The following is a 26,049-nucleotide window of genomic DNA, read 5'->3' as shown; positions in this document are numbered from 1 at the left end:
GTTATATGTTTTTTGTTTTAGATCTTTAAAAATGTGACAGTTTGGATACAGTTGCAAGCCTGTAGGCATCAGAATTATTAGGGGGTTAACAAAATCTCCAATTCTCTGAGCTGCATGTAATCGTATTTTTAGGGTATTTTGCTTTGGTGCCAATAACCACCATTTATCTATTATTGATAATATAAAGAGAAAACAGATTTTTTAGGGGGGGAATTATACATAAAGCAGTATTTCTATATATGGTAGTTTTAAACAATGCTATCGGATCTGTCTTAGGGAAGTATGTAGACCCTAGGCAAATAGTTGATCTCAGCAATCCTTATATGCTGGTGAAACCAAGTTAAGGGAAATAGTGAGAGACAGCCTTGAGGCAAGGGCTAGAGAAGCAACCAAAAAGAGGAAGAGAATAAGTATGTGTAATGGAAGGTTTGAGAAATCTTTTTTTACCAAGTTATAGGCATGTCAACTCTGGTAAGCACTACCTAAAAGTGCCCCATTTTTCCCCCTCCTATCTGGTACCACTTTCTATTTCTATACAGTGCCAGCTATTTGGTTTCCACAGTAGTTAAGGACCACTTGTAGGTAGGTTTTGGACTGTTCATTCTATTCTGTTAGTTTATCATAACCTAGGGATAGAGCTTTCTTGACATATCTTTGGGATTAAATTCGTATTTGTGTAACAAAAAGACAAGCCAATTGAAAAATAGGCAAAGGAATTAAATAGACATTTCTCCGAAGAATATGTACAAACTAATGCTCCACAGCATTAGTCATTAAGAAATGCAAATCAAAACCACAATGAGGTATCACTTCATACCTTCTAGGGTGGCCATAATAAAAAATAAAAAGAAAATAACAAGTGTTGGTGAAGACATGGAGAAATTGGAACTTTCATACATTGCTGGTAGGAATGTAAAATGGGGGCAACCACTGTGAAAACACTTTGGCAGGTCCACAGTCAGTGAAACATTTTTACCACGTGGCTCAGCAATTCTATTCCTAGTTATATATCCAAAAGAATTGAAAACAGATGCTTCAGTAAAGCCTGCACACAAATGTTCATAGCAGCAGCATCCACAATAGCCAAAAGGTGAAAGCAACCTAAATCGATCAACAGATGAATGGGTAAACAAAATGTTGTGTATCCATATGATGGATTATTAGTCACAAAAGGAATAAAGTACTGATAAATGCTATACCACGGATGACCCATAAAAACATTATGCTAAGTGAAAGAAGCCAGACACAAAAGGCCACAGATTGTATGGTTCCATTTATATGAACTATCCAGAATATGCAAATCCATAGAGACAGAAGCAGATTAGTGGTTGCCAGGGGCTGGAAGGAGAAGGGAATGGGAAGTGACTGCTTTATTTGTAAGAAGTTTCTTGTCGGGGTGATGATAATAGTCTAGAACTAGACAGTGGTGATGGTTGCACAACATTGTGAATGCACTAAATGCCACTAACTTGTATACTTTAAAATGGTTAAAATGGTAAATTTTATGTTATGTGTATTTTGCCAGAATAAAAATAAATCCTAATGGTGCAGAAATTTGCCTTATGTTTATAGATCAGAGAGTCACTTAACTAATGCCTGTTATAGCTCTACAAGGAGTCACAGAAATTTTATTTTTCTTGTGGGTATTCCTTCTATCATCAAATACTGTTGGACTTTCTTCCTCTTGGACTCTTAGCTCCTTCTTTTGAGAGCAGAGTCTGTATTCTGGTATCCCACATAGAAGATTTTCAGTAGAAGTTTTCTAAGTTGAATGAATGTTAATTAGTTGTAGAGAGACAAAACACTAGAGCAGAAAAGTGAGGAGGCAGTGAAAACACGAAGCCTTTGCACCAGCTTCTGTCTCCCTCACCTTCCAGCCTTTAAGTCATTTCTCACAGGAGATTTAATCTCTTCTTTATGAGGTAAAAAGTCCTGTGGTTTTGCTTTTTTTTTTTTTTTGGCCTTTCTTTTGATGAGGAATGGAAGAGAAGAGTGTTAGGAATTTGGGGGAAGTGAAAATTAGGAGAAAGAGGGAATGAGATCAGAAAGTGTGAGTTATAGGCACTGTAATTAATAGTGACGATTGATACCCATAAATGGTCTGTAAATTTGATAATTCTGCACTATAAAAAGTCAAATTAGCTAAAGTAAAGTAATGAAAATAAATGTATCACCATTTTTTCCCCCACATTTGTAAGAAAATAATCTATGGAAACCTACTTCAAAGCTCTACAGTAATATTTAGAGTAAATTAGTAGAAATTTGGTTACTTATATAATTTAAGAAACTAAAGAAAATATGTCAAATCAAAAACATCAGTACTAACATAGCATGTTTCTTATATTAGCAACATATACTGATTTTTAAGGTATACTATGTTTAAGATATACTCGATGTATTTTTTTCTCCTGTAATTTTCATTGTGTCAATATTATAGTCTAAGTGAATAGAATGCTTTCAAAACAGGTGCTGTAGTCAACTAGTCACTTTTTAGTAGTCACTGTGAAGAAATAGAAACTTAGAATGTAAAATAGGGGATTAAGTGGGTTTTATTAATAACAGAAAGAGGAGACCATTACTGTGTCATTATGCTAAGCATAAAACCATAGTGAGTGTCACAGCCACATATTTCCTATATATTTAATTTTTTTAGCGATGTGAAGAGAAACATGTTAGTCTTGTGTTTTAGTTTTATTTACTCATTCCTTAGTCAGACACAATGTATCTATAGGAAATATAAATATGAAGCAGTATTTAAAATTTACAAAATGGTAAGTAATTTGCTTTTATCTTAAAAAAAAAGTATTTCTAGAGAAAATAACTTATATCCCATTGTTTGGCTGATTTATTTGCCAGGAAAAGTTTTAAAATATGTCATTAATGTTTTGCCTTTATGTTTATTTGATGATTGTAAGCACATTTTGGGACATAGTTGTTACTCAGAATAATTGGGGACACCAGAAAGATTAGTTGAGGTCATGAAAGGCCTACCATGCTTAAAGACTGAGGGCAAGTAAAGGAAATGAATTGGTCAGTTGACAGTGAGCTTAGTTGCACATGCTAACAATCTAAGAGTTCCCAAGGGTCAAACAATACATTTTGGTGTAATGCAGATACATAAAATCTCATTATTTTATGAATTTGTGGAAAGTATGTTTATAATTTTATACAATTTCCAAATGCATGCTTCAGGGTAAAACATTTGAAATACAATGTTAAACATACCTTGTTTTCAGTTTAGTTACTGAACAGGAGCAATGAGGGCACATCAAATAATCAAAATTATTTTGCAGGATGTTTTTCATCTTTTATATTCAAAAGCTGTTGAGCTTTATTTACATTAATGTTATTTTTTATGTTAGTTTTGGTCTATTTTAGATTTTGGTTTTCTAAGTACTCAACTCATTTTGAGTTTTGTCTATTTGACCCTTGTAGTGCTTCTACAAGAAAGCAGCTGCCTTTGTGTTACGAGCGGTTGGTAAACATTCTCCCCAGCTAGCTCAGGCAATAGTTGATTGTGGAGCACTGGATACACTGGTCATATGCTTGGAAGATTTTGACCCTGGAGTCAAGGAGGCTGCAGCCTGGGCACTTAGATATATTGCAAGACATAATGCAGGTAATTTAAAATATGCACAAGCATATTTTAAAATAGGATTATTACAATTCAGATTTATTAGGTAAATCCAGTTTTGCTTAGTAAAACATAGATGGGGTTTTAATGATGTTTCTGTATGTGATGAGAAGTACATTTTGAATGATGGCCAAGTTGTTTGGATCATATATTCACAAACAAACAGAAAAACCCTATATATTTCAGTCTTTATCTTACAGAAGGGAAATTTGAAGAGGTGGAGAAAAGGAGAGAGGGGTGGCAGGGGATGGGAGAGTGGGCTTGAGTCTCAAAGGCCTTGGTAAATTGGTTCAGTTATTAGGTTGGTGCAAAAGTGTTTTTGCCATTAATGGCAAAATCCCCAATTACTTTTCCACCAACCTAATAAAAAATTATTTTAGTCAGTCACCCTCTTGGGGTCATTTGGTCTTCCTGCCCATTCATGATAGGGAGTTCCAAACCAACCAGGAGACGTATCACGAGTGAGTGATGTTGAGGAGATATGGACATAACTTTCTGGAAAATATTGGTATTCAACTCATACTGGGCAGGAAGAAGAGAAGGAGCATGTTCTCCTATAAACTGACAGCTCAGTGGGGTCATCAAGAAGGGACCTGGGCCTCTTGTGAGAGGATTGTGTCGATGCACCCAATTGGTAAAAAGTACATGAGGAACATAATTTTCCCCATCACTTTACAGAAGTTGCTTATGAACAAATAACGTAAGACGAAAATACAGTTTTAAAATAAACATATGTAAAAATGATCAACTTTGCTAGTAATCAACAAATTGTATATAAAAACATCAATTAAGATCTTTTTAACCTGTTATATGAGTGGGGGGTGGTGGCAGAAGAGTAAAGCAGCAATATAGCCAGGTGATTAAGAGCACCGTGGCATTAGACAGGGTCTGAGTTTAGTTTAGATACTACCATTTAGTTGCTGTGTGACCTTGGACATGGCTTATAAACTTTCTGAGCCTTAGCTTCCTCATCTGCGGAAGAGGATGACTAATAGTGGTTACATTGGAGATTTGTTGTGAGGATGATGATGTGATACATGTAAAGCACTTAGATCAGTGCTCGGCATATGGAAATACTCAGTACATGTAACATATTAGTATTAATACTGAAGGTTAGAGTGGACAATATGACATGTGTGCACATTGGTGGAGGAACTACAAATTGTATAAACTGGTGGAGAGCAGTTTGACAAAACTATTAAAGTTGTGAAATAGATCATGGCTACCCTAAAGAAGCCTGCTTTGAGAATTCATCCTAAGGAAAGAATTCCACAGGGTGGAAAAGCTATATTCATGAAAATGTTATTATAGCATGATTTGTAAACACCTCAAATATTTGACAGAAATTTAGTGGATAAATTATGGAACTTAATGAAATCTCAGGCAACAAATTTAAAAGGTAATTATGAACCTACATGGTAACATGGAAAAGTGATTATAATGTTAAAAAAGATATAAAATTGTGTATTACAATTATAATAATGTAAAAATAAGTTTTTATGTGGATGTAATTACAAAAAAATCGTGTTTGTTTTCCTAAGGTGGTAAAATTAAGGAATTTTTTTCTTCATGTTCCAGATTTTCAGTGTGTGTCTATGTCTAAAATATTAGCTGCTGTGTATTGAGTAATTAGTATATGCCTGGCTCTGTGCTGTGTGCTTCAGACTCATTATCTCATTTTGATTGCAGTTACCCTTGGGTAGGTATTACTCTCCCTGTTAAATGGAGAAATAAAGTGGACTTTAGAAAGGATATCCAAAATTATATTAATGATGGAACTGGAATTTGAGTCTGTCTGACTCCAAAGCCTATGTTAACTACTATACCATACAGCTTCACTAAATACTTCCTGAAACAGTATTGAAGAAAAACTTCAAAATAGAAGCAGGAAGAGGCTCTCCTATGGTTATATTTAATTTGGTTCTTAAAATGGTGACATTATTACAGACAAAATAGAAATAAAACAGTATAAAGGCAAGTTGAAAAAGACAACTGTTGTCATGCTTAGAATTATTCAGAATTAAATTACAAATTATTATTTTCTTAAATCTAGATTTTGATTTTCCAAATATGTTTACCTTAAGACTATTGTTTAGTACATGTTGATTGTGAAAACTACAGCAGGGTTTTAAATCAAAAACTAGTTATCATGGGAAACTACAAGAGTATATTTAGTAAGTTTTTTTTATGCCAGAGGGACACATTAGAGATTGTAACATGAGCATTGGAAAAGAGCTTTGAGGGACAACTGTATAGATACTCTCTGAAGCAGGTGCCCCATAGATAACATTTCCACCCCTTCATTTTGTTGAGTCTGGGGCAAAATGATTATAGTTCATAAACAGGATCTGTCTTAGGGGTCCCATTCCAAATTCGTGCTATATTCTGGCTCCCACATGGAATTTCCACTGTAATTTCAATATTTCACAGTAGTTAGGGGCCTGGGACCCAGAAGCTCCCAGAAGACATTATTGCATAGATTTCTCAGAAGGAAAGGGAATTGTTACCTAGTAAATAATAAAAGTCATCACTCACATCCATATCAATGAAAATGGAGGATTTACCTCCAAATAACCTGATTTTTTTTTTTTTTTTTTTTTGAGACAGAGTCTTGCTCTGTCACCCAGGCTGGAGTGCAGTGGTGCGATCTCAGCTTACTGCAACCTCCGTCTCCCAGGTGCAAGGGATTCTCCTGCTTCAGCTTCCTGAGTAGCTGGGATTACAGGGGCACCCCACCATGCCCGGCTAATTTTTGTATTTTTAGTAGAGACGGGGTTTCACCATGTTGGTCAGGCTGGTCTCGAACTCCTGACCTCATAATCTGCCTGCCTTGGCCTCCTAAAGTGCTGGATTACAGGCATGAGCCACCATGTCTGGCTTTTGTTTTGTTTTTTGAAAATAACCTAATTTCTTTATGATTTCCTAAAAGCAAAATATATTGAGATTAATGAATATTAGTGGAAAACCGTTTGTTAGACAGTTTAAGAAATATAAACCTTAAATTGAGATGCAAAAGAAGTAATGTGTACCTTTAAAGGCAATAGAAGGAAAAAGTTCTGTGTATAGGAAACACAATTAAAATAATTATAGAGAGAAGCCAATGGGCATTACCTGACTTTTCCTTATTTGAAAAATACAACTTCTAAAACTTATTTCTATGTATAGATTTTGAAGCATTTTACAGATAAACATAGGGAACTTCGGGCTGACAACCAGAATGGTGGGTTTTTTTTTTTCCAACTGTGTACAAATCATATCATTACATTTTATGATTGAATCACCAGTTATTGAATACACATGGCAATGTTTACCTCTGACTTTGCAGATAAATAAGTGATTTCTTTCTAGTTTTTCCTGCTCCTTAGTGACAGCTGAGGTAAAATTCTTCTCTGATTGGCTTTCTCTTTTCTTACTTTTTGTAACCCTTTCCCACTCTGCAGAATTCTTCTTTTGTTTCCTCATTCACACAACTTTTTTTAGTCTATTGTTATAATTCTTCTCTTTTATTATTAGCTATTGTTGTTAATCTCTTACCATGCCCACTTTATAAATTAAACTTTAAAAAGTTTGTATAAGTGTAAGGGGCATAAGTGCAGTTTTGTAAATAGATATATTGTATAGTTATTCTATTAACATATTTATTTATTCAACCAGTATGAAATCTGTCACTGTTTCCAAGGAATAGTCTTGCTTTTGGAAAGGGTGCCTCGAGAGCCTGTGCCAGCTGGAAGCGTGATAGGCAAGGAAGGAGGGATGGTGGGATTCCCCAGCCACTGGGCTTCCTCAGCTGATGGCTCATCTGCTGGAGGTGGGTGAGGGAATCTGCTGCAGGAGGTCCCAGGCCTTCCTCCCCTGGTCCCCAGCAGCCTCCCTCAGGCATTGTGACTGAAGTCCTGCGGCTCTGTGGAGAGTGCTTCCAATGAATGGCCTTCTGTGGAGACAGGGGCCACAGTGAGAGCACTTGGGACTGAGGTGAGAGCAGCAGCCTGGCTGCAAGTGTGCGGAAGTGTTTTGTGTGAATGGTCTTCCACATTTGGGCTCAAAAATGATTTTTAAATGTTTATTTTGGGAGCTTTAGCTAAAAAAAAAAAAAAAAAAAAAAAAAAAAAGTGTTTCTTTTTGGTAAACTTTGGCTTATCTCAAGCCTGGCAAAGAGGAATACATTTGATTAGACATTCTACAACTTTTAAATTATTGATATGATTGTCATGTAGATGATGAGACTGAAGTAGAGAGGTTAAAGGATTTATTCTGGTCACACAGCAGTTTATGCTGGAACTGCTTGGCAACTGCTCAGCACTTTCAGAGATTCTTGCATTTTACACTGTGAGGGAGGAAAGTGTACAAGATCTCATCATTCTTTTTTGGCTCCTTGTAATATCTGAAAGTCTTGCCAGATACCTCTGTTTCTAATCTCTGTTGGCTGCTTTCCACCTGGTTGACTCTTCCTTCTCTTGTGGACCTGATTTCTGTCCAGCTCTGTGGCAGTTGAGAGATGAACTTGCTGCGCCAGAGATGAGCAGTGCTTGCAGGGGCTGGCTGATGTGGACATGACGGAAACATTGAGTCGATTGTATCCTCTTTACTAGATAGATAATGTAAGCAAGGTCTCAAGATGAGCTGGCAGCCCGATTGTTTTCTATCTTATATCAAATGATTAAATGATAAAATGAAAAGTTTAAAATTCAGAATTTTTGTGAATATTCTTCTCATGCCACCCATGTACAAATATCAATAGCTTAAATGTGCGGAACAGGCTTAGGAAGCAGTAATTAATTTAAAAATCTCACCTACTTATTTACGGTGAGAACACAAAATCTAGTCTTAGCAATTTTCAAAGTAATTAACTTTTAAAAAACCCAAATATTCGTGACAAATATCAGAGATAACAGCTAAGGACTTTGGTTTTTCTTAGAGGGAGAATGGATGGGGAGAAGGGACTGGAGCCTGGTAATTAAAAATTGTTTTAAAGGCCTGCAGACAGCCGTCTTTACTGACGCCTATAGATTTCGGTTGGTTCCAGTAACATATTTTGCTGCTTTATCTTTCTTTTTATATCTTTTTTTTTTCTTTTTTTTTTTTTTTTGAGACGGAGTCTCCCTCTGTCGCCCAGGCTGGAGTGCAGTGGCGCGATCTCGGCTCACTGCAAGCTCCGCCTCCCGGGCCTCACGCCATTCTCCTGCCTTAGCCTCGGAGTAGCTGGGACTACAGGCGCTGCCACCACGTCTGGCTAGTTTTTTTTTTTGTATTTTTAGTAGAGACGGGGTTTCACCGTGTTAGCCAGGATGGTCTCGATCTCCTGACCTCGTGATCCGCCTGCCTCGGCCTCCCAAAGTGCTGGGATTACAGGCGTGAGCCACCGCGCCCGGCATATCTTTTTTTTTTCTATTGTGGGGGTTGAGGAACACAAACCTAGAGGCAAATGAGGTATGTGGGATAACATATATTATATATTTCATTTATTTTTATCCTAACACTTATTTTCACAAATATATTTGTATTTTTTTAGGTGCTAGTGAAAAAGGTATAAAGTGAAAATAAATATCCCTCTATGTTCTTTGGGCATAGAGAACAAATGTGCTAAACAAAAGAACATTTTAATTAATTATAACCTTGTTTTACTTGGTAGTTACCTAATTGGTTGGTTATTTTTAGGGTTCAGTTTGTGTGGTGCTGGTAAAAAAGTTGTGATTCTTTTGTATTTTTGTTTCTTGTAATTTTTTTTTTTTTTTTTTTGAGATGGAGTCTTGCTCTGTCGCCCAGGCTGGAGTGCAGTGGCATGATCTCGGCTCACTGCAAGCTCCACCTCCTGGGTTCACACCATTCTCCTGCCTCAGCCTCCCGAGTAGCTGGGACTAGAGGTGCCCACCACCACGCCCGGCTAATTTTTTGTATTTTCAGTAGAGACGGGGTTTCACCGTTAGCCAGGACGGTCTTGATCTCCTGACCTCGTGATCCGCCCGCCTCGGCCTCCTGAAGTGCTGGGATTACAGGCTTGAGCCATGTGCCTGGCCCCTCTTGTAATATTTTTAGTTGGGAACTCTTGGCTAATAAAATCTTCTAATTTTTTTTTAACTTAGAATCTGGAGCAACAAAATGTAATATATAAGCTCAGATTCCTAAGTTACTTATGCCTCTAACTTTTTATATGAGGCTAGCAATCCATTTATTTAACAGTGTCATCATCATGGTAATCATCAAAATGTACTTGAGGCATTTATGTCTGTGTTCCCATATCTTTCCAACTGTATAAAGTAAAATAAATTGACTAAGACCTCATGTGTGGGACTTTATAATCTAAGGCAGAAAAATTAATACAGATGAGCATGAAGGTCATCTAGACAAACACTGACACAAGGTACAATACTATATTAAAAAGCATATATAATGCATTGGGTGACTATACATTAGAGTAAATGAAAGATGAATTATAACTGGGCACAGTGGCACATGCCTGTAATCCTAGTACTTTGGGAGGCTGAGATGGGAGGATCACTTGAGCCCAGGAATTCAAGACCGGTCTGTGAAACATAGTGAAACCCTGTCTGTAAAAATAAAATAAAATAAAAAAAAATTCACCAGATGTTGTGGTGTGCACCTGTGGTCTCAACTATTTGGGAGGCTGAAGTGGGAGGATCACTTGAGCCCAGGAGGTTGAGGCTGCAGTGAGCTATGATTGTGCCACTGAACTCCAACCTGGGCAACAGAGCGAGAACCTGTCTCAAAAAAAAAAAAAAAAAAAGATGAATTATGAGTTACATTTTTTGTACAACGGCAAAAAGAGGAATCTTTACTTTCTCAAGAACTTTGTTACATCCAGATAACAACTGAACAGTCCTTGGCTTAGAAATACAGGAGGAAGTGATACATGCAGTAGTAAGAGGAAGGAAAGTGCTTTGTCCTACAAAATACCTCCTCTACCTGATAACACCTACAATTCTTGTAGTTTAAATCTTTGTTTTTGGCTTTATGCAAATACCTGTGGGAGAAATGTCAAGTCTATGTGTGCTGAGTAGATAAAGAGAAGGATGTTTTGTATACTGGTGGTTTGGAAATAAACCAAGTTTGAACAATGCACCATGACATGTTTCTCTATTGTTTCTTGAACTTAGTTTGTTTTCCAGTCACTGGCCTGTAAATCTGCCTAATACATTTTTGATATTGGGGGGAGGAACCCACTTTTATTTACATTTGAATTTCTAGAAATACATGAAGCAAAATGTACTTGATTGAAATTTGAAAGTATTCCAGTTGAGCGTTTTACAAACGTCTACAAGAGAGTTTGCTATTAGAAGCTCAGGACTTGGTTAGCATAAGAATTGTACCTTGAGATAAGACATGTTCATCATCTTATTTTCCCATAGATTTTTAAATCCACAGTCTACAGGAAAATAGGAGCTGTATTTTCATCATGTTAGCTGACTGATTTTGCACAGTTAATTTTTGGAGCTTGGTTTGCTCTTATCAGGGTTTTAGATGAATGAACCAGTTTGCTCTAAAAGTGTGGAATAAGTTAATTGCCTCAAAGGATTTTCTTTTTTCTTTTTTTTGAGACGGAGTTTTGCTCTTGTTGCCCAGGCTGGAGTGCAATGGCGCCATCTCAGCAACTTCCGCCCCCCTGGGTTCAAGCGATTCTCCTGCCTCAGCCTCCCGAGTAGCTGGGATTACAGGCGCCCACCACTACGCCTGGCTAATTTTTGCATTTTTAGTAGAGACGGGTTTTCACCATGTTGGCCAGGCTCGTCTTGAACTCCTGACATTGTGATCTGCCCTCCTTGGCCTCCCAAAGTCCTGGGATTATAGGTGTGAGCCACCATGCCCCGCCACCTCAGAGGATTTTCAAAGATAGAACCTCTAGCGTTTTTGGTGTCACTGTGCTATAACTAGCCATAGACCATTTCTCTAGATCCCCTTTGATCCCACACTACAGTGTTAGCAGTATGGTAGCTTCTATTCACCTGGGACTTTTGCACACTTGAACTGAGGCTAGTGCACATTAAGGAGCTACATTTTTTATTTTATTGCCATTTAATTAATGTAAAATTAAAAATTGATACTCAACTTATTTAAAAATTTGTAGGTATAATTGGAGCAACTTGGATATGTGAATCTACCTTTTCAACTGTAAACTTTTTGAAATCTAAATACTTACTGAGCATTTCTGATGAAAATGTAGTGGCTGAATTGAGAAATGCTGTAAGTGCAACATACACCCTAGATTCCAACGCTTAGTGTGAAAAAATGTAAAATATCTCACTAAATGTTTAAAACATTGATTGCATGTTGAAATTATATTTCAGATATATTGTGTTAAAGTATATTAAAATTATTTTCACCTATTTCTTTTTACCTTTAAAGTGTGGCTAATTTCGAGTTTTAAATTACGTTATGTGGATAACATTTCTATTGGATAGCACATGAAATTATTGTGTCTATGCTTTGTAGATACTTGTTAAACGGCAATGTGCTGGTAATCCTGTGGTCTTAAAAAGACGTGTGTTATTTTTGTTTATACATACATGTATACAAACATACATGTATACAAGTATACATACATGCATGTGTGACTGAAGTAGCCAGCCTCCCAGATCATATGTCCTGGTTTTCAGACCCTTGTTCAGACTTCTCCTGCATTATACCAGGGCTGGTCTGTGTGACCAGCAGAAGTCATGGTATGTCACTTCCTGAGAGCAGGTTATAAAAGATAAGAGGCCAGGCACAGTGGCTTATGCCTATAGTCCCAGCACTTTGAGAGGCCAAGGTGGGAGGATTGCCTAAGGCTGGGAGTTTGAGACCAGGCTGGGCAACATAGCGAGATCTCATCTCCAAAAAAAAAACAAAAAACAAAAAACAAAAAACAAAAAAATTAACTGAGTATAGTGGTGTGCAGCTACTTGAGAGGATGAGGAGGGTCACTTGAGCCCAGGAGTTTCTGGCTGCAGTGAGCTATGATGGTGCCACTGCACTCTGTCCTGAGTGAGATCCTGCCTCTGGATAAAAAAAAGAAAAAAAAAAAAAATCAGTGCTTCTGTCTTGGGCACTGTATCTTTCTTGGGCCACTTACTCTAGGGGAAGCTGGCTACCATGTTACGTGGACACTTAGGCAGCCTATGGAAAGGTCCACATGGTGAAGAACTGAGGTTTCCAGCAGCCAGCAAGGAACGGAGGCTTCCCAGCAATGATGGGATTGAGCTGGAAGCAGATCCTCCCCAAGGTGGGCCTTCAGGTGACTGCCCCAGCTGACAATTGGACAGCAACTTTGTGATTCTGAGCCACAACCACCTAGCTAAGCTGCTCCTGAGTTCCTGACCCACAGAAACTCTGAAATAATAAGTGATGTTGTTTTAAGCTGCTCAGTTTGGGGTTGTGTGTTACATGACAATAGATAACTAATATGTAATCTGAATGCAAAAAAGGTTCATTATACTATATAATAGCAAACAACAAAACCAAACCAAACCAAAAATTAATTAAATGTCCTCAAGTGGGAAACTGGTTAAGTAAATGATGGCATATTTGCTCAGTGGGTATTAGGCAATTGTTAAAAATGTTGGGTTAGCTGAATCCTCAGGAATAAAAGTAGCCAGTGGAAACCCATGAGGGTGTGAGAACCACTCAGGGGAGTCACATCAAGCACTGCTGACCAGGGACTACATTTATAAAAACATGACATCAACATATTACCCTCCCAATGTTTTATTTTTATTTCCTCTTTCTGTTTTCTCTCTCTTTTACCTGTTCTAGAGAATCCCATCAGAATACCTGTGGCCTTTTGCTGTCTAGCCTTCTTCATCAGATTGTGCTCCTTGAAGACAGGGACTTCTTACCTAGCACTGGGCTGGAGCAAAGAGTGCATACCATTGAAGTTTGAATAATAACATATGCATTTCCCATGGTTTTTAAACTGTTTTTCTATTATTTATTTTTAAAATTACTTTTGTATATTAATTAAAAGTTGTTATATATTTACAGGGTACAAGTACAGATCTTTGTTTTTTGTTTTTTTGGTTTTTTTTTTGAGACAGAGTCTGACTGTCGCCCAGGCTGGAGTGCAGTGGTGCAATCTTAGCTCACTGCAACCTCCGCCTCCTGGGGTCAAGCGATTCACCCACCTCAGCCTCTTGAGTAGCTGAGATTGCAGGTGCATGCCACCACGCCTGGCTAATTTTTGTATTTTTAGTAGAGATGGGGTTTCACCATGTTGGCCAAGTTAGTCTTGAACTCCTGACATCAGGTGATCTGCCCACTTCGGCCTCCCTAAGTTCTGGGATTACAGGCATGAGCCAGTGCGCCTGGTCATGAGTACAGATTTCTTACATGCATACATTGCATAGTGGTGAAGTCTGGGCAGGTTATTTTTTTTGTTTTTTTTTTTTAAGCAAAATGCAAAATTATAGGTAGAGTGAAACCACAACTATGGTTGCAAATGCTATATAAAGCAGGTGGAAAACAAATAAAATAACTTCTAGATTCAAAAAGCATTACTTTGTAAAGATGTAATTCCAATTATTTTAGTTATTTTCTACTTTACCAGGACACTCCAGACCCTCTTGTAGTTTTGAGTTACTCTATTCAGCTTGGTCTCAGCTGTTAAAAGTCTGATGCTAAATTAGTGGTGGGGATGGGAGCTAAAATGACTTCAAATTTCCTCAGCCTATTGTTGTTCAAGGCTATAACCAAGTCTTTTTTTTTTTTTTTTTTTCTTTCTCACTTTCCTTTTGTCTGGTCTCCACTTCTTGACTTTTTCTTACCATGTTTTGAAGCTGCTTTTTACTTGAGTCCTTTGAGAGCAGCCTTACCTCCCAGCTGATTGTAATTTCTTACTAAAGCCCTGTTAACTTCAGATCAATGACTTATTTGACTCACTTGACTTTTTAAAGGAGCCAGAATTATTTTGCCTTTAAAGCAAATGTATGTATTTATGTTAACCCTTAAGCGCTCAAACACTCAACCCATGTGTTAGGGTTAAACTAATTGCTCCGATGATTGGGTGGAGGGAAGCGAGATAGAAATGGTGAGAGTAAAAAAAAAAAAAAAAGGGTGAGAGTAGGAAAAATGACATTTGTGTGTGTGTGAAAATAAAAATCACTCGAGACTTTTACATAGTAATATGCAAATTCTCCCTTTATGCTTTTCTCACTTCCACCTGCAATTGGAGATGTCAATCTCTCAGCTGAGAATGATAGCTCTAGTGAGTCACTGTTGCCTATGGAGGGATGTTGTCTCGCAGATGTGTCGGTGTAGAACAAAGCTTTTTGTGGTAGTGGCCTCCATGATGCCTGCCTCCTCTTATTCACATCCTTGTGTAGTCCCCTCCCCCATTGCACCAATGCACTATAGCAGAGGCAATGCTATGCCACGTCCAGGCTTAGATTATAAAAGGCATTTCAGTCTTCTCTTTTGAATCACTCACTTTGGGGGAAGCCTCATCAAGAGCAGCCTATGTAGAGGCCCATAGGGTGCGGAACTAAAGATTCCCTTTAACCTTCCCACGAGTGTGCCTGGACACACATCCTCAATTGACTGCGGCCCCAGTTGACTTCTTGATTGTAGCCTAGTGATAGGTCTTGAGCCTGAACCTGGCAGCTAAGCCACTCCTAGATTCTTGACCTACAGAAACTATGAGATAATAAATGTTTGCTGTTTTAAGCTGCTAAATTTGGTGTGATGTTACATAGCAGTAGATAACTAAACCAGTTGTAAACAGCTGGGTTAGACCAAAACCTAAAGAGATTTTTCTTTTCTTTTTTTTTGAGACAGGGTCTTGCTCTGTTGCCTAGGCTGAGTACAGTGGCATGATCACACCTCACTGCAGCCTCTACCTCCTGGGCTCAAGCAATCCTCCCACTTCAGGCTCCTGAGTAGCTGAGACTACAGGCGTGTGCCACCATGTCCAGCTAATTTTTGATTTTTTTTTTTTTGAGACAGGGTCTCTATATGTTTCCCATGCTGGTCTTGAACCTCTGGATGCAAGCAGTCCTCCCACCTTGGCCTCCCAAAGTGCTGGGACTACAGGAGTGAGGCACTGTGCCTGGCCAACAGATTTCTTTTACTTTGGAAGTGCTATTGCCAAAATCATACTGGAGTTACCAGTAAGTAACCAGCTGTGGTAATTGCAGCAACATATTTGTTATTATAATTTTACCCAATCATGAAAAATTTGGTTGAATGGGATGAGGAATTATTATTAACATAACATTAATATCATATAAGTGGTAGCCAATTTTAAATGTAGGGTTTTTTTTTTTTTTTTTTTTTTGAGACAAGGTCTTGCTCTTTTGCCCAGGCTGAAGTGAAGTGATATGATCTTGGCTCACAGAAACTTCTGCCTCCTGGGTTCAAGGGGTCCTTCCACCTCAGCCTCCCAAGTAGCTGGAACTATAGGTGCTTGCCACCATGCCTGGCTAATTTTTGTATTTTTTGTAGAGATGGGGTTTTGCTGTTGCCCAAGCTGGTTTTGAACCCCTGGCTTCAAGCAATCTGCCTGCCTCAGGTTCCCAAAGTGCTAGGATCCCAAAGTGGCGTGAGTCACTGTACCCAGGCAAAATGTAGGGTTTTTTTTGTTTTTGTTTTTGTTTTTAACCTGCTTTATTTCAAAAAGCCTTTGAAGTGATATAGCTGTATATTTTTATGGCAAAACCCAGCCCATCTTCAAACTGATAAATAGGGCCACCTAACTGCAAATAAATGATTAATTTATAACTTTCTTGTATTTTTTAATGAAACAAAATATAACTTTTGTAGGGCTTAGAAACAGTTAAAAGCAGTGTTTGAAAAAAATTAAAAAGCAATAAAGTTTAAAGAGATTAGAGTTCCAGAGGAGTTTTTTAATTAGTGTGCTGGATACTTATTTTTTTCTTTTTTCTTTTTGGAGAACCTCTTCATTTTGAATTCTTTTTATGAGTCCTCATGATCACTTGTTTGCTCAAATTCTGTCTCACATCTCCATTATGAGCTGAAAAATTATTCAAGTATCATGTTTAGAGTAATCCTTTCTTATGAGTCAACTTTTAGGTTTTTATTAACTTCTCAGAATTCTCTGAATTTTCTTATGTAACCACAATAGTGGTTTTTCCTCTGTGACCCCAAACATGACTTCAAAAATTAGGAGTAGAAAGAACATCACCTTTCCATGCCCAGAAAGCCCCGCACGGGCTGTTTTAGAGGCTGTAAGATTTAAGCCTGTGGTTGTAATGGGGTGGTTCAGGCTGCAGCAGGCCCACAGAGGGATGTGTTTTATATGGCCAGCACCATGTTGTCTCACACAGTGTTCTAAAAACAAACGAAACAAAAAGGCCTGACAACAGTAGGCCTATATCTATATTCCTACATGGCGACACTGAGCTGAAACTCAGAAACTGCTGCCCCTTGTAGATGGTACCTAGACTTTTGCACTTCACTACTGCTCTGCCGTTCCCTGACCTTATTTTTATTTTTATTTTTAAGCATCCTCTGGCTTCATTTATTTATTATAGTTACTTTCCCGGGCCCTGTGGGCATTTGCATTGACCACTTCTGATCTAAACAGACAACTAGCCATGACGTAATTGAGAGAGGTTGGAGGCACTGGGGCACTGTTAAAGCAAGATTACTTTTGTCTGATTTACCTAGTAACAACCATACTTATGCTATGCTAAGGGACATTCCTGTCTGCCCTCTTCCCTTCCAGTCAACATGGAGTCATTTCTAATGTTCCACTCACGTAGCTTTAGATTGTACTAATCTTATGAATGTTGTTGATCTTAAAAGTCCTCCTTTTAATTTACGTTCTCTTTTTGTTTTAAACTTAAACCTAAAGTCATACTGAGGTTTTTGATTATTCTAAGTTGAAGATTTTGATCCACTTAAATTGTAACACTTCTCATGCCTGTTACTGACAGATCACGGCAAGCTTAGAAAACAAACAAACCAAAAACCCAGATTCCAAGAGCAGCACAGAATGAAATTCTTAAGAAAATGCAACTGTGTGAGAAGCAAAGTCTTGTCACCCCAAGTTTTTATATGTTATTACTGATCAAAAAATGGTATGCACATAACCCTCATAAATGTTGTTGGAAATAATTATGGAAAAACAGAGAGAGGCAGAGAAGTGTGAAAAGATGACACTTCTCTCTCCCTTGTCACAGTACCACAGAGGAGGCTGCCTCAGTTTCCACTCAAAATGAGCTATTCCTCAGCCAAATAAAACTAGTTATTCCTTTATTAAAAACAACTGATCATCAAATTTGGCGACTGTACATTTTTGTCTACATATATGCAATAAACAACTTTAATTATTATTTATGAATAATGAAGGTGCTATTGGATAGTTTCCTCTGACAGTTTGCATTAAAAAAAAAAAAAGTTTAGTTAAACTATTGTGGAAAACAGTGTGGCGATTCCTCAAGGATCTAGAACTAGAAATACCATTTGACCTAGCCATCCCATTACTGGGGATATATCCAAAGGATTATAAGGCATGCTGCTATAAAGACACATGCACACTTATGTTTATTGCGGCACTATTCACAATAGCAAAGACTTGGAATCAACCCAAATGTCCATCAGTGACAGATTGGATTAAGAAAATGTGGCACATATACACCATGGACTACTATGCAGCCATAAAAAAGGATGAGTTCATGTCCTTTGTAGGGACATGGATACAGCTGGAAACCATCATTCTCAGCAAACTATTGCAAGAACAGAAAACCAAATACCACATCTTCTCACTCATAGGTGGGAACTGAACAATAAGATCACTTGGACACAGGAAGGGGAACATCACACACTGGGTCCTATTGTGGGGAGGGGGGAGGGGGGAGGGATAGCAATAGGAGATATACCTAATGTAAATGACCAGTTAATGGGTGCAGCACACCAACATGGCACGTGTATACATATGTAACAAACCTGCACGTTGTGCACATGTACCCTAGAACTTAAAGTATATATATATAAAAAAAAAGGTTAAAAGTAAATAACCCCTAATGTTTTAAGAATGTAATATTTTAACTTTAATAAGGGTATGAATTAAGGCAGCAGGGTAAGGGTGAAAAAGTAAATGAATATTATTTCTAGTATATACTATTAATTCTTTCAAGAAGAAGAATTATACACTCTTTTCATATAATTTATTTAAAAAAATAGTGATAGAGGCAGGATGAACTAGCCTGTTGGATGTGTAATATGTATGGTGTGTATTATTTAGGTGTGCCTTATTAAAGAGGACATACATTCTACCATCTTTTAAAATAAAAAACTTTCAGCTGTAGTAAAAAATAAGCTAAAAATTTTATATTTGTTTTTTCTTTGTAATAATGATGCTAGTACAGTTAGGCCCAGCAGTAGCTATATGTATGGGTGAGAGACATGCTTGTATTTATTTTTTAAAAAATCACATTGAAGAAAATTTGGCAAACAGAGAAAAAATATACTACCCATAGTACCATCAACCCAGTATAAATGCTGTTAGCATGTTGGTATAACATGTAGCCTTTTCTCTTTGCATTTTTAGACATAGTTATAACCACTTTTTAATCTTGTTTGTTATGTAACAGTATAGGATATGTCACATGTTATTGTATAATGGAAGATATAAACATTTTTTGAAGATTTACTTAAAATTTGAAATGAGGCAATGATATTTTCAGGGACTGAAGATAAATTTCTTGGCTGACTGCTTTTTTTGGTCAACCTTTTATGAGCATCTAGGTCAGTACACATCAATCTTTGATTTCATAAGTGTGATAATTGAACATCTAAAAACTCATTTCCACTTTTGAGTTTAAAATGAACTTCATGAGATTTCTCCTATGGGAAGTGATTTTTAGGTGTGTGAAGTTTTGTATGTGTTTTGGTTGCTGCTGGGTTTTTTTGAGTAGAAAATACAGAAAAAACTGGGCACAGTGGCTCATGCCTGTAATCCCAGCACTTTAGGAGACCGAGGCGGGTGGATCACGAGGTCAGGAGTTCAAGACCAGCCTGGCCAAGATGGCAAAACCCTGTCTCCACTAAAAATACAAAAAATTAGCTGGGCATGGTGGCAGGTGCCTGTAATCCCAGCTACTCAAGAGGCTGAGGCAGAGAATTGCTTGAACCCAGGAGGTGGAGGTTGCAGTGAGCCAAGATCGCACCACTGCATTCCAGCCTGGGCAACAGAGCAAGACTCCATCTCAAAAAAAGAAAGAAAGAAAGAAAGAAAATACAGAAAAAAAGAAAAGAGGAGAAGGAAGGAAGGTTGGAAGCACTTCCTGAAATGATACTTTTGTATACATTTTCCCTGAACACTCCACAGACCTGATTCCTGGCTGTGTTCTATACTTGTAGTGGCCTGTTCATGTATTCACTCTGAGCAGGATTTTCTAGAACAGAACAATGTTTTTATTCCCCTTCCCCAAGATCTAGCCAAGTGTGCAGCACATAGTAAGCACTTAACGAGCACTCAGTGAGTGAAAGAGGAGAGAAAACCATGTACAGACACCAAGCATAAGAGAGGAAGGAATTATATCAGGATGTTTTTAGCTGTAAGTTGTAGAATGTAAACTACAAGTGGCTTAAGCAATAAGGACATTTTTTAAATTCACATGACACGAAGTTCAGAGTAAGGGCAGTTCCAAAGCTGGTTTGCAGCTGAGCAGTGTCATGGAGTACCTGGATGTTTTCCATTTTTGTACTCAGCCATCCTCAGCATATTGGTGATTTCTTCCATTATAGTTGCAAGATGGATGTAGGAGTTCCAGATGTTATTTGCAGACATGACCATATCCAACAAAGAAGAGATGGTGTTTTCTGCTGTGTATCTCAGTTTTTACAGAGCTTTCACAGTTGCTTCCAGCTGACTTCTGCTTAGGTCTAGGATTTGCTCACAAGCCTCTGCCCTAGCTGACGATGGCTATTGGGTAGACGCCAACAGTGGCTGGCATAGAAACATCAGAGGAAACAATAATGGGAAAAAGAGTAGTGACAGAGGCAGAGTGAAATAACCTGTTGGATGTGTAATATGTAGAGTCTACATTATTTAGGCCTATTGTATTATTTCCTGTATATACATTCACTGTCTGATATTTAATATTAACATATGTTTGAAGCTAGGAGAACAATACTTCTAAGCAAAAAGTGTGCTACTCAAGAGCAGTAGAACCATATACATTTGGGGATGTAAACTATATGAAATTGCAAGTACAAAATTGCTAGGCCCACTTTAGGTCCTTGGAAACTTCATTACCTTCATGGCAAATCTTTTTCCACTGCCATCCTTAGCCGTCCCCACATTTAACATTGCTACTCTGGAGAGAATAGAAAACTTGGGTAACAAGTTAGAAGAACAGAATTTGCTTTCTTATTAACATTATGTTATTCTAAGGAAGGAAGATATTGCACTCAAGAATTACTCAAGGAGCAAGTCAAATGAATGGGAATTATAAAGGTAGATAATAGATGTTTTTTAAAAAGCATCTTGAGTTTTTAATAGTACTTTTAAACAGTTGTAGTTTGCTACATATTCTTTACTCCTATAAACTGCGTATAAAAGTGAAAATATATCAAAACAAAATATTCAGCCCATTATATATATATTCCAGGTGTTCTTAAATAGGAACATATAAATTATTACTGTATGACACCTGTATAATTTGGATTGAGTTGAATTCTTAAGCAGAATGTTAATTACCAGAAAATGAGTATTTTATTTAGAAATTATATGTAATATAACATTTTATATTTTTTTCCCATTTCCTTTGGATGGGGGTGGGGGTGTGGTGTGGGAAGAGAAATAGTGATCACCTATGTCACCTGCTGTCTTCATGGTCTTCAGTCTATTGCAGTAGCATCCCAGAGGCTGTTTCTGAGGAACCTGTTACATTGCTAGATTGATACTGCAGTCTGTTGGCTATTGTCTTCTTTTTTAAAAACAAAGCAAAACAAAACATATTCCTCTCATCTACCTCTCGTTCTTGAGATTACATAAGAACTTCCCATAGTATACTAGCTTTTACACCAAATTTTAAAAATTGAAACATACCTTTGCCAATGAATGTAGTGTTAATTTGCAGAAGTGTGTCATTGGCATCGAGTTGAATGAGCCTGTCACTTAATAGCCCTCCATTAATACTTGTTTAATGAAAGAATGAATGAACTGTTTATACAATATTGGGACTTTAAGATAATTATGATAATTTAAGGGAAGCAAATATTGGACACTAACCTGTATTTGCTAACATTTTCTTTTAGAAGATGTGATATTACCAATACTTTGAAAAATCAAACACTGTATTATCTTCAAATTAAATACTTTAAGTGATATGCTAAATAGAGCTCTTAGCTTGACAGTTAAGACATTTATATATAACTAAGGCACTACACATCTGGGAAAATAAGAACATATTTTGAAAGGAAGAGATTCCAGAAATGGGTGTCTGTGATTCAGTAAGAGGGGCCATGAATACAATGTGAGTAGTATCTGTAACTGCATGTGGTGCTTTATGGTTCTCAAACGGCAGTTTTTCCATGATATTATATGGGTCTGCTTGCCTGTCTCCCATTATCTGTAATTTAAAATGTGCTATTTTTGTAAGCTATTATTCTTGGACATACAAGTAAATCAACATGTATATTCAAAAGATATGTACTTGATTTCTGACAAGAGTAAGATAAATTTATTATTGTATCTAAACATTAACATTTATATACAAAAGTTTATTGATTAGTAGTAGATCTCATTTTTGAAAGTATTTTTACATGTACAATGAAAAGGCAGCTTTCTATTTTGTATGAAAGTTTTAAAAAATCTTTTAAAAGTACTACAAGATAAAAGGAATCTAAAAATTGACATTATTGGCACAAGATTCATGTTAATGTTTACTCACGTAAATAGCACAAAATATTGCCTAATTAGTGTGGTTGGTAAATTTTTGGTACTTAAATTTTCTCTGTTATTGTAAACCATGCATAAAATGCTTGTCTATTGAGAAGTGCAGAATTGTCAGAGCTTAAACAGCTGACATCTGCTTACTCTCTTAAAAAAAAAAAAAAAAAAAAAAAAAAAAAAAAGAATAACAAGCCATTTCAGCCTAATCTACCTCAAATGTGTTCATGTAAATGGAGGTCCATCTATTGACCTGTATTCTTTTCAGCTCAGGATTGGTCCACATGGTTTATGAAACCAGGAAGCCTGATTTGAAATGCAGATGTCGAGAGAGTGAAGTACACCCTCCCCTTTTTTCTTTGCTGTATCTGTCAGGGTGAAAAATGGCTTGCACAAGGGTCAGTCACCCATACTCACTTAATTACTTTTCTTGGACCCACAGAACTGTCACAAGTTGTGGTGGATGCGGGAGCTGTTCCTCTTTTAGTACTCTGTATCCAGGAGCCAGAAATTGCTTTGAAAAGGATTGCTGCTTCAGCCCTCAGTGATATTGCAAAGCATTCTCCAGAGTTAGCACAGACAGTAGTGGATGCAGGAGCTGTTGCTCACTTAGTCCAGATGCTCCTGAACCCTGATGCTAAATTGAAGGTATTTCAAAATAAGGTTGAAAAGCATATCAGCCTTTTTATAATGTAAGAAAATGGAAATGCGTACATGTGAATATTTCGCATCTAAAAATAATTAGTAAATTATCATTGAAAACAGATATGAATATATTATGTATTTGGTCTCTTAATATGTGAAAATAATACCATAAAGATTAGATAACAAAGATGTGATTGGGGAAACTATGTATAAGATCAGAAGTAACAACAGTGTTAACATTAATAATTAAAATACAGAATCACATAAGGATTAAATCTTTGGTTTGGAAAAGACCTAAAGATTTTTTAACCCTCCACCATAATATTGTTTCTTATGGAAATTGCCATATTTATCTTAGCCTTTTTTATAGCTTTCTAAAATCTGATTTTTAGTCAACAGTCACCAATTATACTTTTATATTCTAATAGTTACACCCTATAATGTTTTAAAATTGTTAATGTTAACTAAGCAATGGAACATTCTTTGAAATTGTATCAGCATCATGTCAAAGATATTGTTCTGCTTGATGATTTTTGCACTAAATGATCACATTTCTCATAAATTAGCAATTTCAGTATTGCATAATTAAGAAATGGTATTCATCCAGAGGTCATGTTATTTAATCATCTGTAATAGAGTTTCAAAATATTAAGAACTAATTTGGAAATTAGGAATTTTTAAAACTTGGGTATAAGACTAGAATGTGAATGTCTCAAGACTAAGAAGTCTTAGGTTGTTTAGGCATGTATATTTTTTTCCCTTTATAAAAGAATTTGAATATATATAAAACTGTTTAAATCTGAACTCTGTAGTGGATGCTATATAGTGTTTTGTTTTGGTTTTTTTTTGCTTCACAGCATCAGATCCTTTCAGCTCTCAGTCAGGTTTCGAAACATTCCGTGGATCTGGCAGAAATGGTTGTTGAAGCAGAGATTTTTCCAGTTGTACTTACCTGTCTGAAGGACAAGGATGAATACGTGAAGGAAAATGCTTCTACTTTAATTAGAGAGATTGCAAAACATACACCCGAGGTGAAAAGAAACTTCAAGCCACAATAATATGTAATAGTTTTAGTTTTTAAATAAAACATCAATTTGTTTATAGGGCCTAGGGGTTGTGGCACATGATCTAGATGGGTTGGGATTTCTTGTCTTCTGCACTGCTGATGTTTTGGACTGGGTAGTTCCTTGTTGTGGGGGGCTGGTCCTGCACATTGTAGGATGGATGTTTAGCAGGATCCCTGGCCTCTGCACACTAGATGCCAAAAGCACCCTTCCCCCACAAGTGGTGACAATAAAAAGTGTCTCCATACTTTGCCGTATGTTCCTCAGGGAGCAAAATTGCCACCGGTCGAGAACACTGGGTTATATTAGCTGAGTTTGAGCTTGAAATCTGTTTTTAGTCATTTCAAACTTTCCATTTCTAGATTGTGAGGACTATGAAACTTTGCCATCCTTACCATTTTATGTCAGCTGGGAGTAGTGAGAACACTATTATAGCTCCAGGTTGGGAGAAATCACCAAGGTCCCCTGGCCTACTGTTACCACTCCAGTAGCTGCTCTTACGTGGTGATTTCCTGCTCTGAGTTCTAGATGGGAAAGAAAGAGAGAAAGCAGGCCTGTATTGATTCTGAAGTATCTTTTTTCTGTGTATATTTTGACTAACCAATTTTTATTTCATTAAACTTTAAGTCCTCATTCTTTATTTCATCTAACATCTTTATTTGATTGAGATTTTTCAAAATTAAAGTGCACTCAGCTAGTAATCATTACTAGCAAGGGGGAAATAATTAGGTTAGAATATTTCAAGTCTGACATTGTCTTTCAGCATTCAGTGATTAATCTGCTTCATACTCACCCATTGTGATTGGGGGTTTCAGTAGTTAGTTATGAACTAGCCCTAGGCTTAGAGTCTAGGTGAGGAATTTTGACATCCATTATAATTGGGATAAAAGTTGTGTCATTGATGCATGAAAAATTGAACCACAGAATAAAGCTTCTCACAGTGAGTGTATTTGTGCATTTGAACTAGCATGATTAGTGTACTTGTATATTTCTTTAATAAATATAATAATTTCACTAAAGGATAATTCAATTTCACCAGTTGGTTTTAGGTACTAAATAGAGTGTGGCAATATTAAACTGATTTAAAGACCATTGTAGGGTCCTGGTGATCTAACTCTTGTTCCCATCTCTTAGCTTTCACAGCTGGTAGTTAACGCAGGAGGGGTTGCTGCCGTGATTGACTGTATTGGGTCCTGCAAAGGGAACACACGGCTGCCTGGCATCATGATGCTTGGTTATGTAGCAGCTCATTCTGAGAACCTAGCAATGGCGGTCATCATTTCTAAGGTTTGTTCTTGCTTCATTTTCCTCTAGTTGCAGTAAGAAATTCTAAGAGAGAACCACAGATTAATGTTCTCCCACAGAATACAAGATATAACTGACTGGAGCAAAAAAATTTTGATTGTTTCAATGCTTATTAGCAAGTTTTATTAGCAAGGTTATGGGAAGTTTAAAGTTTTACTCAGTGTTTCTGAGTAAACAGAATATCAACTTTTTTGAGCATTAGTATTATCTATATTTAAATATTATTTATGCCTTGAAGGATTAATTGTACATATCTACAAACATGTAAATCTTACCTTGGTTAGAAACACCTATTTGTAAATGCCATGCCCAGTAGTCATTTTCAGTATTCTGGGAGGTCTATATACCCCTCCATTTCCTGCCACCTGAGTGGGAGATGACAATGGCTTGGACATCCCTTTTTATCCACTTTCTCTTCTTCAGCTTTTATGAACTATTTCTCTTCTTAGATTTAGGCAATTCAGAGCACGTGTCAGATAGCAGTGTTTTTGTTTCCATGCTCTAGGGATTTTGCTTTATCTCAGTTCACAACTTTGTAAGAACCCCTCATGTAGTGC

At 37.1% G+C, this 26,049-nt stretch overlaps 1 protein-coding gene across 4 annotated transcripts in view; it reads left to right on the top strand.

Annotated features, from left to right (window-relative positions):
* The window catches only part of SPAG6 (sperm associated antigen 6), a 66,319-nt gene that overhangs the window by 18,899 nt on the left and 21,371 nt on the right, over positions 1 to 26,049 (top strand). For all 4 annotated transcript variants that reach the window (XM_003903457.3, XM_003903456.3, XM_009214083.4 and 1 more), the window contains 4 exons: positions 3,436 to 3,619; positions 22,921 to 23,126; positions 23,981 to 24,154; positions 25,322 to 25,474. In XM_003903457.3, coding sequence (XP_003903506.1) covers positions 3,436 to 3,619; positions 22,921 to 23,126; positions 23,981 to 24,154; positions 25,322 to 25,474 — 717 coding nt within the window. The remainder of the gene's footprint in view (positions 1 to 3,435; positions 3,620 to 22,920; positions 23,127 to 23,980; positions 24,155 to 25,321; positions 25,475 to 26,049) is intronic.

This window comes from Papio anubis, chromosome 11 (genome assembly GCF_008728515.1).
Source record: "Papio anubis isolate 15944 chromosome 11, Panubis1.0, whole genome shotgun sequence".
In the NCBI taxonomy this organism is placed as follows: domain Eukaryota; kingdom Metazoa; phylum Chordata; class Mammalia; order Primates; family Cercopithecidae; genus Papio; species Papio anubis.
Note: the sequence above shows the minus strand (reverse complement) of the source record. Positions and strands in the feature narration are given on the sequence as shown.